General features: G+C 35.2%; 1 protein-coding gene across 1 annotated transcript in view; it reads left to right on the top strand.

Moving 5' to 3' along the window:
* The window catches only part of FRK (fyn related Src family tyrosine kinase), a 155,708-nt gene that overhangs the window by 113,379 nt on the left and 19,306 nt on the right, over nucleotides 1-23,023 (top strand). Inside the window, exons 3-5 of the mRNA XM_001369045.5 lie at nucleotides 4,326-4,489; nucleotides 6,356-6,524; nucleotides 13,283-13,441. Coding sequence (XP_001369082.1) covers nucleotides 4,326-4,489; nucleotides 6,356-6,524; nucleotides 13,283-13,441 — 492 coding nt within the window. The remainder of the gene's footprint in view (nucleotides 1-4,325; nucleotides 4,490-6,355; nucleotides 6,525-13,282; nucleotides 13,442-23,023) is intronic.

Genomic DNA, 23,023 nt, shown 5'->3' with positions numbered 1-23,023 from the left:
TAATCCACTCGGGTATTTGCTTCCATTTTATGGGTGAGTTCATCCCATTCACATTCAGAGTTTTGATTACCACCTGTGTATCCACCAACATTTTGATTTCCACTCCTAATCCTGCCCTTTCTTTTTTTTATTGATATTCTACACCAGTGGTTTATTTTAATCCAACCTCCTAATTTCCCCCTTATTTTACTCCCCTTTCATCCCCCTCCATTTGTATTCCCCTCTTATTATTTTTAAGATCTATTAAAATTCCCTCCTTCTCTATTTCCCTCCCTTTTTCTACTCCCTGAACCACTCTCTCCCCCTTAGTTATTCCCCTCTCAACTTCCCTAGAAGGTAAGATAGAATTTGATACTCCAATGGATCTAGATGTTCTTCCCTCTCAGAACTGATTCCACTGAGCAAAAGGTTCGCTTATTACCTATTAGCACTCTCTTCCTCTCCTCATAATAGTACTCTTTCTTTCCCACTCCTGTGCACCTCTTTGTATGCTATAGATTATCCTATTTTTCTTATTCCTTCAAGTTTCTCTTGGTGCCATCTTCCCCCCCCCTTTTCTTTTCTTTTTTTTTTGCATATCATCTTAGACCACTTAGTACCCCTGCATTTACCTATGGATAATTCTTCTAACTTCTATAATAGTGAATACAATTTTTGAGAATTACAACCAACTTTTTTCCAAATAGGAATATAAACAATTTGACCTTATTGAAGCCCTTAAAGAAAAAAAAAATTCCCCTCTTTCTTATTTACCTTTTCATGTTTCCCTTGGTTTTTTTATTTGTATATCAAATTTTCCAGTTTGTTCTGGTCTTTTCTTCATGAATATTTGAAAATCTTCTATTTTGTTGAATGCCCATACTTTCCCCTGAAAGTATATAATCAATTTTTTTTTGGGTAGTGATCCTTGGTTGTAGACCCAATTGCCTTGTCTTTCTGAATATTGTACTCCAAGCCTTGCAGTACTTTAGTGTGGAGGTTACCAGATCCTGTGTAATCCTGATTGGTGCTCCTTGATATCTGAATTTTCTTTTTATGGCTTCTTGTAATATTTTATCCTTAGCTTGGAAGCTCTTGAATTTGGCATACTTTCTTGGGGCTGTCTTTTGTGGATTTAATGTAGAAAGTGATCTATGGATTATTTCAGTGTCTGTTTTTCCCTCTTGTTGAAGAATATCAGGACAGTTTTCAATGGATAATTTCTTGTAGTATAATGTCAAGGTCTCTTTTTGTTTCCAGGTTTTCAACTAGGCCTGTGATTCTCAATTTTTCTCTTCCACATTGGTTTTCAGGATCAGTCATTTTCTCTGTGAAATATTTCATGTTTCCTTCTATTTTGTCAATAGTTTGACTTTGCTTTATTGATTCTTGCTGACTTGTGAGATCATTAGCTTCTACTTGCACAATTCTAGTCTTTAAAGACTGGTTTTCTGCTCTAATCTTTTGATTTTTCCTTTTTGGTTTGATTTATCCTACTTTTCATGGCTCCCTGCAGATCATTTCTGGTCTTCAATTTGCTTCTCATTCATTTGATTTCTGTACTTTTATTTCCAAGTGGGATAGTCTGTTTTTTTAAACTGTTGTTTTCTCTTTTGAACTATTTCCTACTTTTCTTGCCAAGTTTCTCCTATCTTTTTAAGTTGGTTCTCAAATTCCAGCCTCATTTCTTGGAGAGCTTGTCACCAATTTCCATTTTTGGTGGAAAGTTTGGATGTGTTTGTTTGTTTGTCATCCTCTGCTGTCTCCTCTGTAATTTGTTGTTTCTCTAAATAGAAATTATCTAGAGTCAAAGGCTTTTTCTTACTTATTTAGTGGTTATAGATTTTATTTTTTTAGATATTACTACCCATTGCTATATTAGTTTTTCCTTCCCTTCCCAGCCAGAAGTCAAAGTGAGGAGGGTAGGCAGCACTCTGAGTAACAAGTTTCAGTGTGGCTTTGCCCTGAGTCTATTTTTAATGTCTCTGTAGCAGTGTCTGCTGTGTTTAGCCCTGTGCTATCTCTTTGCACAAACTCCATGCTCCTCAGCCTCCTGGGGATCCAAGTCTTGCAGGTCTTGGGGGCAAGTCCATGGTGGCCCCAGCCTGCCCCAGAGAACCTAGAGATTGCCCTATAGAAGTCTGAGTGTGTAGGGTAGGCAATTCCCAGTGCTGAGCTCCAGAGAGGTTTTTACCCTGATGGTATTCCTTGAATCTGTGTGGTTTCTGCTGTTAAACATCCCTCTCTGCCCAATTTCCACACCCTACCTCCATGTTTCCTCAGCCTCCTGGGGTCCCTAGTCTGGCTGCCCTTAGGGGTAAGTCTATGGTGACCTCAGACAGCCCCTCCCTCTGCCCAGAGAACTTAGAAAGAGTGGGGGTGGGGTGATGAACTCACCCTTTGGTGGGAGTAATTTTGCCCCCTTTTAGTGAGGAAATGCTCAAACTTTGTGTACCTTCCATTCTGTGCCATACTGTGGAGCCCCTTCGGTCATCTTGGTTTTGTCCTTGTGAGGCACCCTATCTTGATTAGTAGAGAGGAGAGGAAGATCCCTGCCTCTACTCTGGGGCCATCTGAACCCAGAACTTGGGAGCTGGTAATCTTGATATAATATAAACTGGTTAGACATTATCTGGAGTATGGGGCTCATGTCTGGACTTCACATTTTAGGAAACTTTATTATAAAGGGGATATGTCCAAAGGAATGTGACCAGGATAGTGAATGATCTGGAAATTATGCCTTATAAGAATCATCTCATGAAAATAGGGAAGATGTAATGGGGGCATTACTTGAAAAATATATAAATATTTGACCAGCTTTCATTGAGAAGGTCCATTTTATTTGTTTTTGGTCTCTTATACCAAAAGATTAAATATTTAGAAAAAGAAAAGAAATTTAGTGTGAATTAAAGAGAAACTTTTTAATAATTAGAACTATGAAGAAGTAAAATGGACTTTTTCAGAAGGGAATCAGTTCTCTCTCCCCACTGGTTTTCAAGTATAGCCACAGTGACCATTTTGGGGGATATCCAGATTAGACCAAATGATCTGTGAGGTCAGTTAAAATTCTGAGATTATGTGAAATCACAGATCCTTGTAACAAATTAAATATCTTGTGATCTGAGAGATTAAGAACCTCATTCATCACGTAATCCCAAAATTTTAGAGCTGTAAGGGATTTTAGAATTTCTTAATCTAAAAATTTCAGTGTAGATAAGAATTATGATGATGGCTAAAATGTATATATAGAACTTTATGGCTTAAAAGTATTTTAAATGTATTTTCTCATTTGATTCTCATAATAATCCAGAGGAGAGAGAGTAGGTAGTAGAAGACTTATAATTCCCATTTTATAGATCAATAAAATTAAGCTAAAAAGATTAAAGAATTCCAAGATCACATGATTAGTTAAATTGCAGAGTTGATACTAGAATGAAGATTCTTTTTTTCCTGTCCAGGGCTCTTTCCTCAATGCCACACTAATTGCATCCTATTTGGAGAACACAGATATACCATCAAATCTAAGATTTTATACCTGTACTTTTAAACTAGTGCCTACACCCAATAAACAAACAGGATTAGGGTAAAATCAATCCATTCATGTTTATTGTCTTTATATTCTATATGCATTTATCATAACAAAAACAGTCAGGGTCAGCTACATCTCTCATTAGGAAAATCTAGGTTAGAATAAGACCTATGCCACCTGTTTACTTTAAACCATTATCTTGACTGTTATTTAGTCATTTTTTCAATTGTGTTCAATTTTTTGTGACCCTATTTGGGGTTTTCTTGGAAAAGATAGTGGAATTGTATGCCTTTTCTTTCTCCAGCTAATTTTACAGAGTTGGAAACTGAGACAAACAGGATTAAGTGACTTGCCCAGTGTTACACAGACAGTATGAAGTTGGATTTGAACTCATAGCTTCCCATCTCCAGGCCCTGAACTCTATCCATTGGACCATCTCACTTCCCTGTATTCATCTTGATAGTCTATAATTTATAAGCCATTTGACTTTTCCTAGTCTTTTAAGCAAGGGATCTTGGGGTGAAATCATTCTAAGTCTGGTGTGATTTTGTGTCCATATAATACAAACAGAATGATTCCATATAAAGAGTTTGATGCTGATTGTGAAACTTAGTTATGCCATTCTAGAGAGTTATTTACCTTCTCTGTGGCTCAGTAACTCCCTAGGATTTATCTACTAAGTCATAGGAAAGTTCTTAGAGCTAAGAAAATTATTGATCTTTATACTGAACTTTTCTACAAACTTATTTCTATATCTGATATTCTGTTTGGCAAGAAATTTATTAATGAAAGCTTTGGGGTGGGATGGGGCTTACAGTTTTAGATAACAAAATTGTGAAGCACTACCGAGTGAGAAGACTTGATGAGGGAGGCTTTTTCCTTACCCGCAGAAGAACTTTTGATACCTTGAATGCTTTTGTGGACTACTACACCAAGACGAGTGATGGCCTCTGTGTCAAACTTGGAAAACCATGCCTGAAGGTAGAGTCAATGAATCAATATTTAGTAGTGTTCAATTATTGTTTTTGTGATTTTTACCCCTTCTGTTATGACAGTTTGTCGTAAGATAGATCAAATCAAAAGAAGTATAATCTGACAATTTATGGCAGATATCAAAGGTAATACTGCTTTGTCCTTTGAACTAAAGCATTAATAAAGTGCCATCCATAAGGAGCCTGAAGCACACCAGAATTTCAGATAGTAATTTACCATGAGTCTATTTACTAGAATGTTAAGCAGGGAAATATGTTCCCCTGAATTTATACAGGCATCATTTTATTATTTTTGACAATAAAGTGTTTGAAGTTCTTTCCCTTTTTTCCTTTGTTTGGAAGGGAGTAGTGTTTAAAAATATTTGAATATGTCTTATTATTCTGTTATTTACCTAGTATTTTCTTAATAAAATACTTGAAATTATGGAGGATTTGTATATATGAATTTATTACCATTTCTCTTTATTATAAAGCAATTCACAATATTTTTAATGAGTAAAACAGATCCTCAGGTTTACAAAGTTTGAAAAATGAAATAATGTTGCTAGCTGTACTTCTCCAACTTGCCATCAACTGTGGGAAGTTATAGGGGCAAAGGCCTCAAAGTGACTTTGGAAACACTGACACACCAACATTCTAAACAGTATAGTTTGCAGACACTTAGTCAATATTTACTGAATTGAATGACAATTCAAGCTTTTTCATGAACCAGACTGCAAGGTATTCCCTTTGCTCTGTTTCTTCACCTCAGATACTTAATTTCCCTTTCTGCTTTTAAGATTCAACTTAAATCCATCTTTAGACTTGGTTATGTCTCTCCTCACTCATGTCACTTCCCTTTAAGAATATCTTCCATCTATACTATATATGTTTTCTATCTTATATTTACACAACTATTTACCTGTTGTCTCCTCTATTAGAATGTGAACTTTTTTTTTAGGGCAAGCACTATGTTCTTGCCTCATTCCCTTCTAACTTCTGCATGATTTATATTAATCCTGTCCTTATTTTAAGCACCTTAAATTTCTTTTTCCTTCAACCTATATATATGTCTAGAGATCTGTCATTCTTTAAAAAAAGAGTCTTTACCTTGACCATGATACCCCTTCCCCTCAAGCTCTTGTATTTACTCCTCCCTTTAAATCCCAAAGTTTTAGAAAGAACAGCTTATTACTTATTTAATGCTTTTCAAACTAGAGTCTTTCCCCACCACTCTGCTGAAATAGTCACTTCCAAAAGTGTTTAATAAATCTTTATAAAAATGCAATCTTTTTTCTCAGCCTATATGCAGTGTTAGTTTCCCAGCTCTTCCTTTTGTCTTTTCCCTGTTTTACCTTGCTTTCTGAATCAGCAAAATAATAATTTTGCTCTATTATTCTCTTTTCTTTTACCATCTTTTTTGTTAGCTACTCGTCTTCTTCCTGCCCTTCCATTGTGTTGCCCCCAAGGTTCATCCCTTGGACACTTTCTCTTCTCCAAAAATGTCCATATCACTCCCTGAATCATTTTTCTGAAGCAACACTCTGATTATATGCCTCAAAAGCATTGTCTTTCCCTACATAATTCCTGCATAATGCATAAAACCCTATGATAGAATACAAAATCCTCTATACTTTAGCTTCAGCCTCCATGACTTAAGTGTTTTTTCACGTAATCTATGTCCAAGACTGACCTGAACTTCATCTCCTGTCCTTATCTGGACCTCTCATGTCTCTACCTTTGCTCAACAATATCCATTATGTTTAAAATAGACTCTGCTTAATTCTATTTCACTGAAGTTTCTCCATTTCTTTAACATGTATATGAATTCATGAACTTTTTATATTTTTATTGTTTTATTTATTCTCCACAACAGAAAGAAGTCCCAACTACTTTTGATTTGTCATATAAGACTGTGGACCAGTGGGAAATAGATCGAAACTCTCTGCAACTTCTGAAAATATTAGGATCTGGCCAGTTTGGTGAGGTGTGGGAAGGCTTATGGAATAATACTACTCCAGTGGCAGTCAAAACATTAAAACCAGGTATGATATCATCACCACTTAAATGATAGACTTGTTGATTTTCATCATTGCTCTTTGAGGGCCTTACAGAGTATATCAGTATTGTATGTTCATGGTTCCAAGCAGAATACAAAGCTATACTTTCTGCCTTCCAGTGGCTGAGGATCTAACACTGAAAATGCTCAATACTTTCTAGACTGAAAGCTTCAGAAGACAAAGAAAAGGGCATTCCTTGTAGTTAGATGAATATAGAAAGATTCAAGAATTTCAGCAAATACCCATCTATTTTGAGACAGTAATAAAAAAGTCAGCTTTTCAGTGACTCCTTTTTCCTAGGTTTTAATGAAAAAGAAAAATACTTTTGGCTGAATTTTGAGAAAGTACTGTTTTGGTTTTAATTAATTAGAACTTCTAAATTATATAGAGAATTATTAACCAAATTTATGTTCTTGAATGGTAGAGAGAAGGCAGTCAGAGTGCTACAGTGTACTTTTCAATAATTTCTTTATTTGTAAATATCTGAAGTTCTTTTCTTCTCTCCATCTTGCTTTGGCTATTGACAGAAAAATGAAAGTGGTGTTAAAAGGAAAATAAATATTGGGAAGCAGTTATCTGGGCCAAACTGACATTTATTGTAGGAGTTGTGAATTAAAAAATGTCAGGGTCCAGGCCCATCTCAGAATGGCCAAAGACACAGAGATCAGGAAATGACAGGCATGCATAGCCTATGAAGAAGAGTCAGATTATACTAACTCTTCCTAGAAAGAAGGGTCAGCTGAATGGCTGAATGTTTCTTCTCAAGGTGGGCAACCAAAGTTTTTGTCTTCTAAAAGTTTTCCTTCTTCAAAAAAGTAATGATTTCTTATCTTGAGGCCAATTGCATCAACTCTGTTCCATTTATGGTACAAAGCTAAGGCCACTGTAGCTTCAAAGCCACCTGAGATATAAATTTCTAGTCTTAGAAGCTTCTGGACACATTACCGGATGCGGAAAGCATGTGCACAACTCCCTTTGTCATATCTTGCTAAGACATTTCGGAGGACTTTCTTTATTCTTTTACTCATAATGTGATTACTCATTATTAATTCTGATACACAATTATTCAATAAATTGAGATTTTTACTTAAATTTAAATTGATGGTTATACTATTTGATATTTTGTAGGATCACATGTGGAGGATATAGTTCTAAAAAGCCATAAGACAATGAATGTAAACTGGTTAAAGTTACTTAATTAGTTTGTCTTTCACAGTGATCAGAAATCAGCATGAAAGTCAATTTCTTTTGTTGGAGATGGTACAAGAAGCCAGAGTGTTTCTATAATAAGAATAATTCTACTGCTACCAATAACATTTATGCAGCATTTTAAGGTTCTCGCAATGACCCTGTGTTTTAGGTACAATAAATAGTGTTCTGGTGCTCCTAGGAGATGTTAGTTTACATAATGTGCCAAATGGCACAGAATTATTACAAACAAACTTTATTCTTGTCTTAAATTCAGAATAGCACCATAATGTGGTTTTAGGTTATTAAAACTTAGTACCTCTAAAATTATTTAAATTAAGCTTTAATAGTTTAAAATGGCACTAAAGGGATACCTTGCATATCTTTATGTTAGCATGACCAAAAAAATAATTAAGAATAGAGCTCCTGGGAGCCTCAATTTTTCATATAGGTCATAAATACTGAATATAAGGAAAACCTTGGGATGTTAGAACCAGAACATTCCATCATTACTAATTCTGTTATACATGGGCAGTTCTCATATTTTCTGCTACAGTTCTCCTATTATTGTGGCCCATCATAGCTTGGTGTTGATTTGGGGTTCTTTTTTTAACCCTTACTTTCCATATTAGGATCAGTACTAAGTATTGTTTCCAATATAGAAAAAACAGTAAGGGATTGGGATTAAATGACTTGTTTAAGGTCTAACATCTAGAAATTGTCTGAGGTCAGATTTGAACTCAGGTCTCAAGTTCTGGTTCTTGATCCCCTGAGCCACCAAGCTGCCCTTGATATTAAGCTCTTGAAGGTTATGACAGCAGAGCACGAACTTTGGCAGATCCTTCCAAAGCTAGAAAGCCTTTAAGCCTAGTGACAGTATGTATGCTTGTTGTCTACAGATATACCTAGCAAAATTCGGGGAGGTTCATTACCTGACTGATTTCAAGAGGATGTATTTGAGATAGAGCAACTTAAAAAATTTTAAAATAATTTTTAAATAGAATTTATTCCCAGGTATTTTAGCCACTCATTCCCTCCCTCTCCACACCATAGAAGACATTACCCAGTGCAAAGTGCAGTGGGTAATGTCTTCTATGGTGTGTGTGTGTGTGTATGTGTGTGTGTATATATATATATATAATCTTTAATTTTTCTATTTATCAGTTCTTTCTCTGGGAAGTGAATATTCACAAATTATTCTTCAAACATTAATTCTGTAGCTGTACATAATGTTCCTTGGTTCCACTTATTTTAGTGTTCATTATTTTATGTAGGTCTTTCCAAGTTTTTAAAAGCAACTCTTGAAGGCAATTATATTTAAGTTGCAATGGGTTTTGAAAGAGAGAATACCCATCGTATTCTGAAGATACTGAAGATATTAAAGCACTCCTCATGTCATAGAGGATGATGTTCTGCTGTATCTCAGAATTACTGATTTTCTAAACAAAAGAATTCACTCAAAACAGGACTAGCTACCTTGATTAAATCAGTGGAATATTGTGTGATCAAAAGTCACTTGATTGTTCTAGGTTATTAAATATTATGACCGTACTGTGAAGACATACTTTACCTGAGTTCAGCTGGGGATTTATTTATTTTCTCCTTCAATCCCTACCAAAGCCATAGAAACAACATATTATGATCATTCTCATTAATCACTTCCTAACCAGATAACATTTCAGATCTTGTATCTTTGTACATCATAAAGGTCAGAGGATCTGACTTTGGAAAGACACTTGTCCTCAAGGGGCCTCAGTTTCCTTGAGTAAAATGAAGAGGTTGAACTAGGTCTCTTCCAAGTTCTCTGCTGGTTATCTATTGTCTAGCTATTACCTGTATCAACAGCTTAATGTTTAAATAACTCTTTAAAGCATCTTTCTCTCTAAATCCTATGAAGAAGGTACTGCAATTATTATTAATCCCTATTTTATAGATTTAGAAACTGAAGCTCAGAGAAATTAAGTGATTTTTCCAAAGCCACACAGTATCATTGTGAGGATTTAGACCTAGAGCTGCTTACTTAATTGTTGGGTGCTCTTTTCATTAGACAATTCATCTTTTTTTCTATCTCTCTGTCTCTCCCTTTGTCTCTATATATGTCTCTCTCACTCTGTCTCTTTTCTCATTGTACCCTTTGTAGTTTTAGAAAGGACTAGGAAAAATATGTCTTATAATTCAGCATATAATTAAACAAATTACAACAGTTTTCTCTCCAATAGGAATGGCTGTTATTGATTTATGGTGCAATAGTAGTAAACCGCTTTGTTGATTGTTTAAATGTTTTGACTTCCTTGGGACCATTAATCAATCTAAGCAGCTATTTATTGCTTAGCAGAAGGCCAAGCAATAAAGATGACCCTTGGAATAAACTCTTGCAGCAGCTCAGAAGGGCAAAAATGAAATTTTAATGCCACATTACTAGATGAGTTGAAACTGAGTCTTCTTTCCTCTGTTGCCAGTTAGCTTCTGCCAGACTGAATAACAAGGTAGAAGAAGAAAAGGGGGTAATTAGCTTTTCAATGCCATTTAGTCATCCTGATTACAACAATCTAGAGCATTTTGATGCAGGTATTATGATTTTCTAGGATTTCATGGCCACGATTGTAACCTCGGGGACTATAATAGGTAATTATTAATATTGTTAATATTTGGTTTTGTTTGAATAGACACAATAATTCTATTATTGCTGGAAGTTCCATGGATCAGTGTTTCCATGGATTAGAGTTTCATTGGTCCCACCAATACTGACTCCTTCATCCTTAAAGTTCCATGAGTAAGAGCAAATGCTGCTTTCTGGCACTAAAATCCTATCTATTTTTTTAACCCATACCTTCCATTTTAGAATCAATACTGTGTCTTGGTTCCAAGGCAGAAGAGTGGTATGGGTTAGGCAATAGTGGTTAAGTGACTTGTCACCCAGCTAAGAAGTGTCTGAGAACAGATTTGAACCCAGGACCTCCCATCTCTAGGCCTGACTCTCAATCCACTGAGCCACCTAGCTGCCCCCACTAACATCCTATATTGGCTAATCATGGTTAGCTAGTTGTTAGCACACTCGTGTCCATGGCCATGTTGCTGACTCCATCCCTTGCCCTGAGATCTTTATCAGTTACCTCTGAAGGTTTCCTCTATACATTCATCATAATGGACTTCTCATCAGAATTGCTCCCCAATATAAGAGACGCTATCATTAGAGGCAGCATGGGTCATCTACATGGCTGAGCCACAGGACGCCTCTTGGGCTCACTGAGGGGGCCAGTCTGGGATGCACTTCAGGGATGATGTCACTGATATACCTGGGCCCAGATGAATGAGTGTGCTTCTTGTTTCACTAGCTCTCCTCCCCCTCCCCCTGCTTTGTAAGAGCATCCCCTACCTAAGAACTCAGATAAATATGAAACAGATATTTTGGAACTCAACTGTCTTTGCATGTCCTACTGATCTGTCTCAGCAGCCAGAGCAAATGGCTTTATGTATTTTTTTAACTAGATATTGAAATAGAATTCCTTTCCTCAGGAAAATCTGTTATCATTTAATTACTAGAACAAATATGTGGCAAAGAATCATAAAAAACAAAAAGACTCACCTAGGGCCTACCTAGACCCAAATATACTGGAATCCCCTTGACAAAATGCCTGACAAGTTGTCATAAAGACCAAATTGCTTGAAGCCTTCTAGTAGGGGAAAATCCATTATCTCCTGAGGCATTCCCATGAGCTTTACCTTCTTTCACTGTTTCTAATTCTGCCTTTTCTGTTGCAGTGGAAAAAAAAGAGCCTCCATGAGTATTCAACCTATAGTTTCCAAAAGTTTTCCCTCTGCAATAAATTCCTAATGAATAGACTGCCCAATGAGCTTGTGAATTCCCCATCACTTTGAATCTCTGGGCACAGACCAGGAGGAGATTTCCACCAAGTATGGAATTCATTACATAACATCTGATTTTCCTCATAATTCTAGAACTCTAGCTCTCTGTCCTGATTGAAAACTAGTTTTAACATACATGTTACACATGTCAGAATAATGCATTTAGAAGTTTTTTTCTTACAATGAACTTGAACATAGCTTTCTCTCATTGGCCTTTAGTTTGTTCCCCCAAGAAAATGCCTCACTTTTTCCCCTTGTGATAACTCTTTAAATATTTCAACATAGCTATTATGCCCTCCCAAAAGCTTTTTTTTTCTGAGCTATTGAGACTGAAAAGAGAATAGTCACTCATGTGATAAAACAGAATTATGGAGCTATCGGCCTTTCACTCAGGTAACATTAGCCCCGTCCATAGTAAGTCTTACTAACATCAGTGGTCATAAGGGCTAGCTTCTCAAGTTATTCAGTCCTATCTTATTGATCTAATCATTATAAACGGTAAAGGAATTAATTGTGTATTTTAATAAATTTTGAAAAAGAAAGTACAAATTGAATCATAATAATGCTTATTTTTTTATTTCAAACCCTAAAATAAATTTCATTTTACCTCACACCCTACCCTGACAAAGCAAGAAAAATAGAACACCAATGGAAACTTTTCTAGTCAAGGAAAAAAAAATAATTCCTACATTGGCCATGTTTTTTAAGAAAAGTCTCAATCTATCTATCCTCTGAGTTCATCATCTCTCTATTAGGAAATGAGTAATAATGCTTGCTTTTTTGAGAGAAAAGAAAAGAGTTTAATTTGATTTAAGAAATTCATGTAAGAATTCTTTCCATCTTCATTTTCAATTGACTTTAACTACATGCCATCTTCCATGGAGAGTCACAGTGGGGGCATCTAAATACAATTTAATTGTGGATGATTTTAAAATAGCTTCGGATATGTCTCCATTATCATTTGGTCAAGTTATTAGCACTCTGACAACTTTAACAAGATGATAAGATCAGTATCTCAGGAAAAAGCATTCTGAGTTAGTTTTTTCTATATTGTATAAAATTGCTGTGGCTGCTTGCATATAAAAATTATGTTTTGGAAGTGGACTTGAAAGATCCTTTCTACCTGACCTGCATACAATGCCCCCTTCAGATTGAGAAAATAAACATAACAAAAGTGACCCTGCTTAGAATTGTTAGCCAGCTGTTCCCACATGGTAGGTGCACGAGATAGCGGCTATGTCTTTGGTTATAATGCAGTCGTCAGTCTTCCTCTGCCGTTGGACATAAAAGCTTTTGCTGCAGTAATTAAAAATTCAGTGTTTTCCCCTTCTGTGCATTAACATGAATGTTCCTCCTGATGCTTTTGTGAGCCTATGCCACATTTTATCAATTAGGTTGCCTGTATTCTTTTCCTCTTCTCTTTTTCATATGGATCCAAGTCAACCTTTGTTCACCAATAGGTCATAACCCATAAACACCAAAGCCTTGATGCACTGACACGTTCCTTTTATTAAGTTTCCTCATCTGAACTGATTTTCTCCTTTGATAACTCTAAAGATTTGTGGCATTGCTGTTCTTACTTTACAAAGAGGCAGAAAGCAATCTTGGTGATTCCCACAAGGTTGCTGTGCAGATAGGAATGCCCTTAATAACGTCAAGTCATTTTTCTCCCCCTCTTTCTATTTCAGGTTCAATGGATCCAAGGGACTTCCTGAGGGAGGCACAGATAATGAAGAACCTGAGACATCCCAAGCTTATCCAGCTTTATGCTGTTTGCACTTTAGAGGATCCAATTTATATTATAACAGAACTGATGAGACATGGAAGTCTGCAAGTCTATCTCCAAAGTAAGCTAAAGACTTTATAAAAACAAGGAGAAAAACTTGTTTCAGGGAGTGCCATAAATGCCAATTTAGCAGGTCTTTTAAAACTCAAGGGATATTTACTATCTGCACATCTGTGACAATAGATATCTTAACACCAAGTGGTTCAATTACTCTGTGAAATGATAGGTACTTTGTGCTCAAAGGGAGGAGAAAAATATTTATACTGTTAAAAAAAAACAAATAATTCACAGTAGACCCATCAAAGTACTTAAATGTAATGGGAAATTGAAGAACAGGTACTCAGAGCCATGAAATACTTAATACTGTTGCTAAATATTAGAATCTATAAATTATTTGCTACTGATGGGGACTAAGAGGCATTGAAGAGTAGGTTCATAGTAGATAGGAGCCAAGTGCCAAAATATACTTCATGCCTATGCTAAATATTAGAATTCTTAAACTGATATTTACCTCTTATAGGAACTAGGGGATGTTAAAGAGCTGGGTGATAGTGAAATATGTAATTTCTCATGTTTTAAAAATTTTGAGCTATATTATACTATATCATATGCTTGTTGATTTTTCTACTCTTGCTATTGCCAGAAAATAGCTAAAAGTTCAGAATAACAACAACAACAACAAAAATACACACACACACACACAACAGGTATTGTGCCATTCTTTGATTCTTAGCATTTGTTCTCTCTTTTATACCAAAAAGGATAAAAGGCATTGCTCAACCTTGGTACATATTATAAATGAATGATTTAATAAGCAGAACTATATAAAGTACATGAAAATAAGAATGCTTAGAGGTCATAATAACTAAAAGCTTAATAGTAGTACCATATATCTAGAGAAGATTTATTATTTTTTAAATCATTTTTGTTTTTCAAAACCCAGCATGAAGTGATAAAGAATGTAGGAAGGAAAAAAGCTCATATATCAAATTTCAGAGCCAAGATTTCCAAGGAGAAAGGACCTTCCTCTGACATTAGGATGATCTGGGGAAGTGATATGATTAAGCTACAAAAATAAAGGAAGAGAAAATAGGTTGTGATGAGGTTAGCTCACTAGAGAGTAATATATGTCCCAACAAATGTTGTTGACTTAATGACTACAAACACTCAAAAAAATCCATCTGGCTACCCTGCATGGAGCTACCAAAATTAAATAGATTCACAACTCAGTTACCTGCCAAATGAAGAGTGTCATGGAGACACTGCCCCTAGCAAATGATAGAGTCTACTCTTTGAAGTTAGAATTTTGGGGAGGATCTAGGACATAGATAGGAAATAACCCAAAGTAAGGAGATGACATCACCATCTGGAATATTGATGAGAAGTTCAGGTTATTCTTGAATAGTTGACAAGTATTTATTTGGAACCTATTTTGTGCTGGGCTGTGTGCTAAGTGTTATGGGTACAAAGGAAAGCAAAATATAGTCCTTACCAAATCTCAGAGCAGGGAGAGATCTTTGTGGTTCTCAGAGTCTGACTTGTCCTCTCAAATGGAATGGATCCTGAAGTATAATTTATTCTGGGACTACTAGAGCTACCCAAAACACACTCAAAAGAATGTAGTGACCTCAGAGCTCCTTTGTTCGTAAAAAGTCCCTTGTTTTATTTAGGTAGTACCTCAGAGGAAGGCTTTAAACTGATGACAGTCTAGACTGACTTTGGTAGGGACTACTGGGGATGTAGCTGGGATAGAACACAATTAGCATTCCCATTTGAGTAATTAAGTCTTTGTTTGTCCACATGCAAAGCTTGATCTGTATTTTACCTGACAGGACAAGTTCTAAAGAGATGCTGAGTAGAGACAATCCCTTCCCAATCAAGAAATTTATAATAAAACAAAGCTAGATTAAAAAGAGTCTGCCACTCAATTGGGCTGCCCATAAGGAGAAATATTATTAAATTGACACATTCTTCAGTAATGGAGCATAATTGAAAAATTTTCCTCCTGCAGATGTAAATTGACACCAGTTTATGGACATTTATATCAGTTTTGATATGTGACTCTTATAGCAGGAGCCTGGGATGAGGTTTACTTAGGTAATTCCTGAGCTATGGCAGTCTAAAAAAAGGAAAATGTTTATTACCGAGTTTCCTGCAGGAATTATAGCTGTCAGTGAAAATCTTTTCATATCATCTATCCTTTAATTTAGCTTTTGTACCTGATAGGTAGGAGAACATTTATATTCTTTTCTATCAAAACATCTTTGTAAAGTCCCTGAGCTTTGCTTAATATTTCCTGGGATAAATTTTCGCATTATAGGAGAAATTTGATTCAAAAACTTTAGCACTGCCAGTAGCATATGAGAGAGAGTGTGACATAGCTGACAAAATATTGAAAATTTGGGTTCACGGTCTATTTTTGATGAGTTATAGCTTCATGATGCCAGGCAAATAACTTAACTCCTTGGTGCCTCAAGTAACATTCCAAGACTATAAGGTAAAGATAAATTGCCAATTTGCATTGATGAAGGGATTTTTGATACTCTAATGATATCACAAGTCTACCCCTCAAAAATCTATAATAGATGTCCAGTTTATTAATTTCCAAATTGCAGAAGATAAATATCAAGAGCTTGGTTTTGTTTTTCTTCTTGTTAGTTAATTCAATGAAGCTATTCTTCACAGAATAGCAGATATTTCTTTTTCTGTAAAATAAATCTCAGCCCATGCTCCCCACTATATAACCATTATCATGTGAAATTCATAGATGGATGCTCAAGTAACCCTAGAGATATTCTCAAGTGGACATACCAGAACAGAGGGCAGAAAACTTTAAAAAAATAAATTTATTTATTTTGAATATTTTTTCATGGTTACATGATTCATGATTCTTTTACCCCTCTACACTGCTTCCCCCCCACCTCCCACCCCAGAGCTGACAAGCAGTTCCACTGGGTTATGCATGTATTATTGTTCAACATCTATTTCTGTATTATTCATATTTGTAGTAGAGTGATCTTTTAACATTAAAACCCCAATTATATCCCCATTGAACCATGTGATAGATCTCACATTTTTCTTCTGTGTTTCTGCTTCCACAATAATTTCTATGGATGTGGATGTGGATGTCTTTCTAATGAGTCCCTCTAGATTGTTCTGGGTCATTGCATTGCTGCTTCAGTCTCTGTGTACAATGTTTTCCTGGTTCTGCTCCTTTCACTCTGCATCAAATTCTGGAGGTCATTACAGTTCACATGAAATTCCTCCAGTTCATCATTCCTTTCAGCACAATAGTATTTCATCACCACCAGATACCACAATTTGTTCAGCCATTCCCCAATCAATGGGCACCCCCTCATTTTCCAATTTTTTGCCACCACAAAGAGCTCAGCTATTAATATTTTTGTATATCTTTTCCCTTATTATCTCTTTGGTATACAAATCCAGCAGTAGTATGGCCTGATCAAAGAGCAGGCATTCTTTCAAAACCCTTTGGACATAATTCCAAGTTGTCCACCAGAGTAGTTGGATTAATTCTCAACTCCACCAGCAGTGTATTAGTGTTCCCATTTGCCACATCCCATTCAATAGTTATCACTTTCCTTTGCTGTCATATTGGCTAGTCTTCTAGGTATAAGGTGGTACCTCAGAATTGTTTTGATTTGCATTTCTCTAATCAGGAGGGATTTTAAACACTTTCTTGTCCTTATTGATAGTTTTGATTTCATCATGTGAAAACTGCCTATAAATGTCCCTTGACCATTTGTTAATTGTGCAATGGCTTGATTTTTTTTAAAATTTGACTTAGTTCCTTATATATTTGGGAAATTAAAACTTTGTCAGAGAGTTTTGTTATAAATATTTTTTTCAGTTTGTTGCTTTATTTCTAATTTTGGCTACATTGGTTTTGTTTGTAGGAACCCATTTTAATTTGATGTAATAAAAGTCATTGATTTTATATTTTGCAATGTTCTTTCTCTCTCTTGCTTGATCTTAAATTCCTTACTTTCCCATTGATCTCAGAGGTATACTATTCTATTTTCTACTAATTTAGCTATAATTTTATTCTTTATATTTAATCTTTACCCATTTTGAATTTATCTTGGTATAGGGTGTGAGATGGTGACCTAGATCTGATTTTTCCCATATAATTTTCTAATCTTCCCAGCAGTATTTGTCAAATAGTGAGTTCTTATCCCAAAAGTTGGGATCTTTGGGTTTATCAAACATAAGCCTGCTGAAATCGTTCATCCCTAGTCTATTCCATTGATCGACCCTTCTGTCTATTAGCCAGTACCATATTGTTTGGATGACCACTGCTTTATAGTACAGTTTAAGATCAGGTACTGCTAAGCTCCCATCCTTCACATTTTTTCATTATTTCCCTTAATATTCTTGATCTTTTGTTCTTCCAGATGAGACTATAATTTGTTTTAATTCTATAAAAAAATTTGGTAGTTTCATAGGTATGTCACTGAATAAATAAATTAATTTGGGTAGGCATATCATTTTTATTATATTGGCTCATCTACCCATGAGCAATTAATATTTTTCAAATTATTTAGATCCAGTTTTAATTGTGTGAAAAGTGTTTTGTAGTTGTGAAACATATAATTCCTGTGTTTGTATTGGTAGATAGATTCCTAGATATTTTATTTTGTCTAGAGTGATTTTAAATGATTTCTTTTTCTAACTCTTGCTGCTGTTTTGCTGGAAATATATAGATATGCTGATGATTTATGTGGGTTTATTTTGTACCCTGCAACTTTGCTAAAGTTGTTAATTATTTCTACTAGCCTTTTAGTTGATTTTCTAGGATTTTTTAAGTAGACCATCATATCATCTACAAAGAGTGATACTTTAGTTTCCTCATTGCCTACTTTAAGCCCTTCAATTTATTTTTCTTCTCTAATTGCTACCACTAGTGTTTCTAGTACAATATTAAATAATAGAGTGTTGATGGGCATCTTTGCTTCACTCCTGATTTTATTGGGAAGGCTTCTAACTTGTCCCCATAGTAGATGAAACTTGCTGTTGGTTTTAGATATATAATGTTTATCATTTTGAGGAAGGGAGCTTCTATTCCTATACTTTCTAGTGTTTTCAATAGTAATGGGTGTTGTATTTTGTCAAACACCTTTTCTGCATTTTATTGAGATAATCATGTGATTTATGTTGATTTGACTATTGATATGGTCAATTATGTGGATGCTTTTCCTTATGTTAAACTATCTTTGCATTCCTAGTATAAATCCCACCTGGTCATAATGAATAATCCTTTTGATAACTTGCTGAAGTCTTCTTGCTAGTATTTTATTTAAGATTTTTGAATCTATGTTCATTAAGGAGATTGGTCTGTAGTTTTCTTTCCCTTTTTAGTATGCCTGGATTTGGAATTAGTACCATATTTGTGTCATAAAAAGAATTTGTTAAGATTGTTTTTTGCTTATTTTGTCAAATAATTTATATAGTATTGGGATTAGTTGTTCTTTAAGTGTTTGATAGATTTAACTTCTGAATTGATCTGGCCCTGGGGGTTTTTTTTTCTTAGGAAGTTCCTTGATGGCTTGTCCAATTTCTTTTTATGAGATGGGATTATTTAATTCTATTTCTTCTATTGTTACTCTAGGCAATTTATATTTTAATTTTATTCATTTCACCTAGAATGTCATATTTATTGGCATATAATTGGGCAAAATACTTCTTAATAATTGCCTTAATTTTCTCTTCATTAGAGAGGTGATCATACTTTTCATCTTTGATACTGTTCATTTGATTCTCTTCTTTCTTTTTTAAATTAGATTAACCAGCACTTAATCTATTATATTTATTTTTTCAAAGTACCATGTTCTAGTCTAAATTATTAGTTCAATAGTTCATTTACTTTCAATTTGATTAATTTCTCCTTTAATTTTTAGGATTTCCAGTTTAGTTTTTGTCTGGGGATTTTTAATTTGTTATTTTTCTAATTTTTAAATTTTCAAGCCCAGTTCATTGATTTTCTCCCTTTCTATTTTGTTGATATAGATGCTCAGTGATATAAAATTTCCCCTGAGTAATGCTTTGACTGTATCCCATAGATTTTGATATATTAATTCCTCATTGTAATTCTCTTTAATGAAGTCCATAATTGTTTCTATGATTTCTGTTTTGACTCATCATTTTTGAAGAATTAGATTATTACATTTCTGATTAATTTTAAATATGCCTTTTCATGGACCCTTGTTGATCATAATTTTTATTGCATTATGATCTGAAAAAGTTGCATTTATTATTTCTGCTTTTCTTCATTTGTTTGCAATATTTCTATGCCCTAGTACATGGTTGATCTTTGTATATGTACCATGTACTTTTGAGAGGAAGGTATATTCCTTTTTATCCTTGTTTAATTTTCTCCAGATAGCTATTAACTCTGATTTTTCTTGCATTTCATTCACTTCCCTTGCTTCTTATTTGTTTTTTTATTTTTGGTTTGATTTATCTAGCTCTTAAAGTGGAAGGCTAAGATCCCTAACTAGTATGGTGTCACTGACTATTTCCTCCTTAAGCTCCTTTAATTTTTCCTTTAGAAATCTAGTTGCTATACCATTTGGTGTATAAATGTTTGTAATAATATTACTGCATTTTTTATAGTACCCTTTAACAGAATGTAATTTCCTTCCTTATCTCTTTTATTCACATCAATTTCTACTTTTGCTTTGTCTGATATCATAATTACTACGCCTGCTTTTTTTACTTTAGATGAGGCATAATAAATTCTTCTCCAGCCTTTCACCTTGAATCTGTGTTTGTCACTGCTTCAAATGTGTTTCTTGTAAACAACATAGAGTAGGATTCTGGTTTTTAATCTATTCTGCTAAACACTTCTGTTTAATGGGTGAGTTAATTCCATTCACATTCAGTTTTATAATTACTGTGTATTGCCTTGCATCATATTATCCCCTTTAAATCCTGCTCTATTCCCTTTCTCTCTGTTCCCTCTCAGCAGTGTTTTGCTTTTTGTCATCCCCTGCCCCCTCCCTCCAATTACCTGCCTCTTCCCTTGTCTTATTCCCCATTTACTTCTCTGTCCGGTAAGACAGAACTCTATACCCCACTGAATATACTTTTTTTACCCTCTCTGAACCCTTTATGATGAGAGTAAATTTAAGAGTTGCCCATCACCACCCTTTTTCTCCTCTCTCTATAATGCTTTTCATGCCTCTTTATATTATATAATTTACCCCATTCTATCTCTCCCTTCCCTTTTGTCACAATAAAATCCTCTCTTTCAGTCCTTGATTTATTTTTTGCACATTATTTATATGTATACACGTTATATCATACATACATATCGTTCCATGTCATCTCATTTATATATACATCATATCACCATAATCAACTTATTTCTCCACCCTCTTTCTTTTTTTTTTGTTTCAGTTACTTTATTCACTGATTCGTTCACATTATTTTCAACACACACAATATCCATAACCAGAAATCCATTTTCAAATGATTTATGCAACACTGGAGAACTCTGGGTAAACCTTCATGAGAAATAGGCACCCTTGCTCTAATCCTCCTTCTGATTACCTACTCCTTGGTTAAATTTAGGAAATTTATCCACTCTTGCATAGTATTTAGGTCAGGGGCTTGCATTCTCTGACAACAAGCATTGGGACAACCATTTGTATTAACCTGTCCTTGATATCTATTTTCCATTATTAAAACTATTATTATTCTATCCATTAGAATTGTCTCCATCCATTATTAAATCCATTTCCTCTATTCACTTGTCTAGAGAATTATCCCCTATGCTGACAATCCCTTACAAAATGCCCCAAACAATTGCACAAATAACATCTAGGAGTTTCAGACCTTCTTTCCCTAGGAACATATTGATTTTTAGGCTGTACTGATTTCAATGCAGCTACTGCTTTAATTTCTTTGATCTCACTATCTTTTACTTTTTTATTTGTTTCCTGTAATTGTTTTTCTAAATCTTCAATAATACTATCTTTTTCATCTGTACTCTTATCCTTAGCTAAATAAACACAGCAGACTTTTTTCTTAAGATCTTCCAGACTTAAAGTTTCCTAGTCACGGCTGTTATTTCTAAAAAAAATTCTTTACCACACTACATGCATTCTTTACAAACAATATTCTTATATGTGCAATTGTCTCCTCAGACAGTGCATCAAGCCCTAATTGCATTTCAGCAGCATCCATAAATTTATCTAGGAATGCTGCAGGTGACTCCCCAATCTCTTGCCTAATATGCTTAAATTTTGACCAGCTATCCAGTCTTTTTGCATTTGGCTTCACTACTTCTATAACTGACTGTCTTGATTGTTTTAAAATTCTATAATTATGGACTGAATTTAATTCAAGTTCTTCAAATCATGTGACCATGCTGTTAATGTAGTATTACAGGTTTCTTCTACAAACTGCTCCCTCTCTCTTCTAGTTAGTAGTTCTTTCATCAGAAGGGCAAAATCAGGGTCAAATATTTTGATGGCAAGCTTAAATTCCCTTATTACTTTATGAGGTTCATTAAAAAAAAAACTAGGGTGGTATTGGGGATGGGATATGATGGATAGATTTGGACCAATATCAGACTGATAACTGTGGTTTGGAAGGCCAACAGAAACCCAGTCCCTGCTCTACCTAAATCTACACTAAATCACCACCACCCCTTAGGTGGTATTAGAGGTAGTGGTCAATGGTCATTAGGCAGGACCCAAGGATAGGTCCTGGATCCAAAAGGAACCCAGACCTGGTCTTACAGTCAGATAGGCAGTTGTTCAGGATCACAAGGAAATACAGCAAATAACAACAAGGCAGCAGGTAGGATGGGGAATCAGGGTAGATCAGCAACTACAGGAAAGGTAGCCAGTCTTCCCAGGGAAATTCAGAGAGAGACCACCAAAACCCCTGCTAACAGTCTCAACTCCCTATTTCCACATTCTAGAAACTTTATCCTCCTGCATCTCTCCCCTGCAGACCACTTCTCTTGTTGAAACCCTCTCTTCCTTATAATAATAGAGAAGATTGGATGAGTCATGGTAGTTCTAAGTGTGGACATATATCAAGTTTAGCCATCAGAGACTAGAGTCCCAGCTCAAGAATACATTATCTTTTCTAAAGGGATATTTACTTTGAAGATAGAACAACAGATGCATAAATAATTTCCCCCAAATTCTGGGGAAAGGGTACATTTTCCAGTATACCTACTTGATCTCTGGTGGGGAGGGGTGACTTAGACAATGTCTTTTCACATAGTATTGGCCCCACCAAGTTCATTGGTGCTGGCTGAATCCTGGTCTGAGTCACCCCTAGGCTGGATCTTGAAGGTCACTCTTCACTCTTTGGGGTACTGATGCTGGGTTGACTACTAAACCTGGCATGGGCTCAACTCCTAGCCTCCTGGATTCTTGGATTCCCAGATGGCTCACTCTCAAGACTCTTGAAAAGAATAAGCTTATCAATGGTCTTTTGAAACTTACAAGGTCACAGCTTCCATCTTGCTTCACCTTCTGTCTTAGTATCAGTTCTAAGAAGAGCAGCAAAAACTAGGCTTGCCCAGGATTATACATTTAGGAAGTGTCTGAGGCCAGATATGAACCCAGGTTCTCCCAACTCCAGATCTGGTACTCTTTCCATT

Source organism: Monodelphis domestica, chromosome 2, assembly GCF_027887165.1.
Source record: "Monodelphis domestica isolate mMonDom1 chromosome 2, mMonDom1.pri, whole genome shotgun sequence".
Taxonomy (NCBI): Eukaryota; Metazoa; Chordata; class Mammalia; order Didelphimorphia; family Didelphidae; genus Monodelphis; species Monodelphis domestica.
This window is presented reverse-complemented; position numbering and strand designations above follow the sequence as displayed.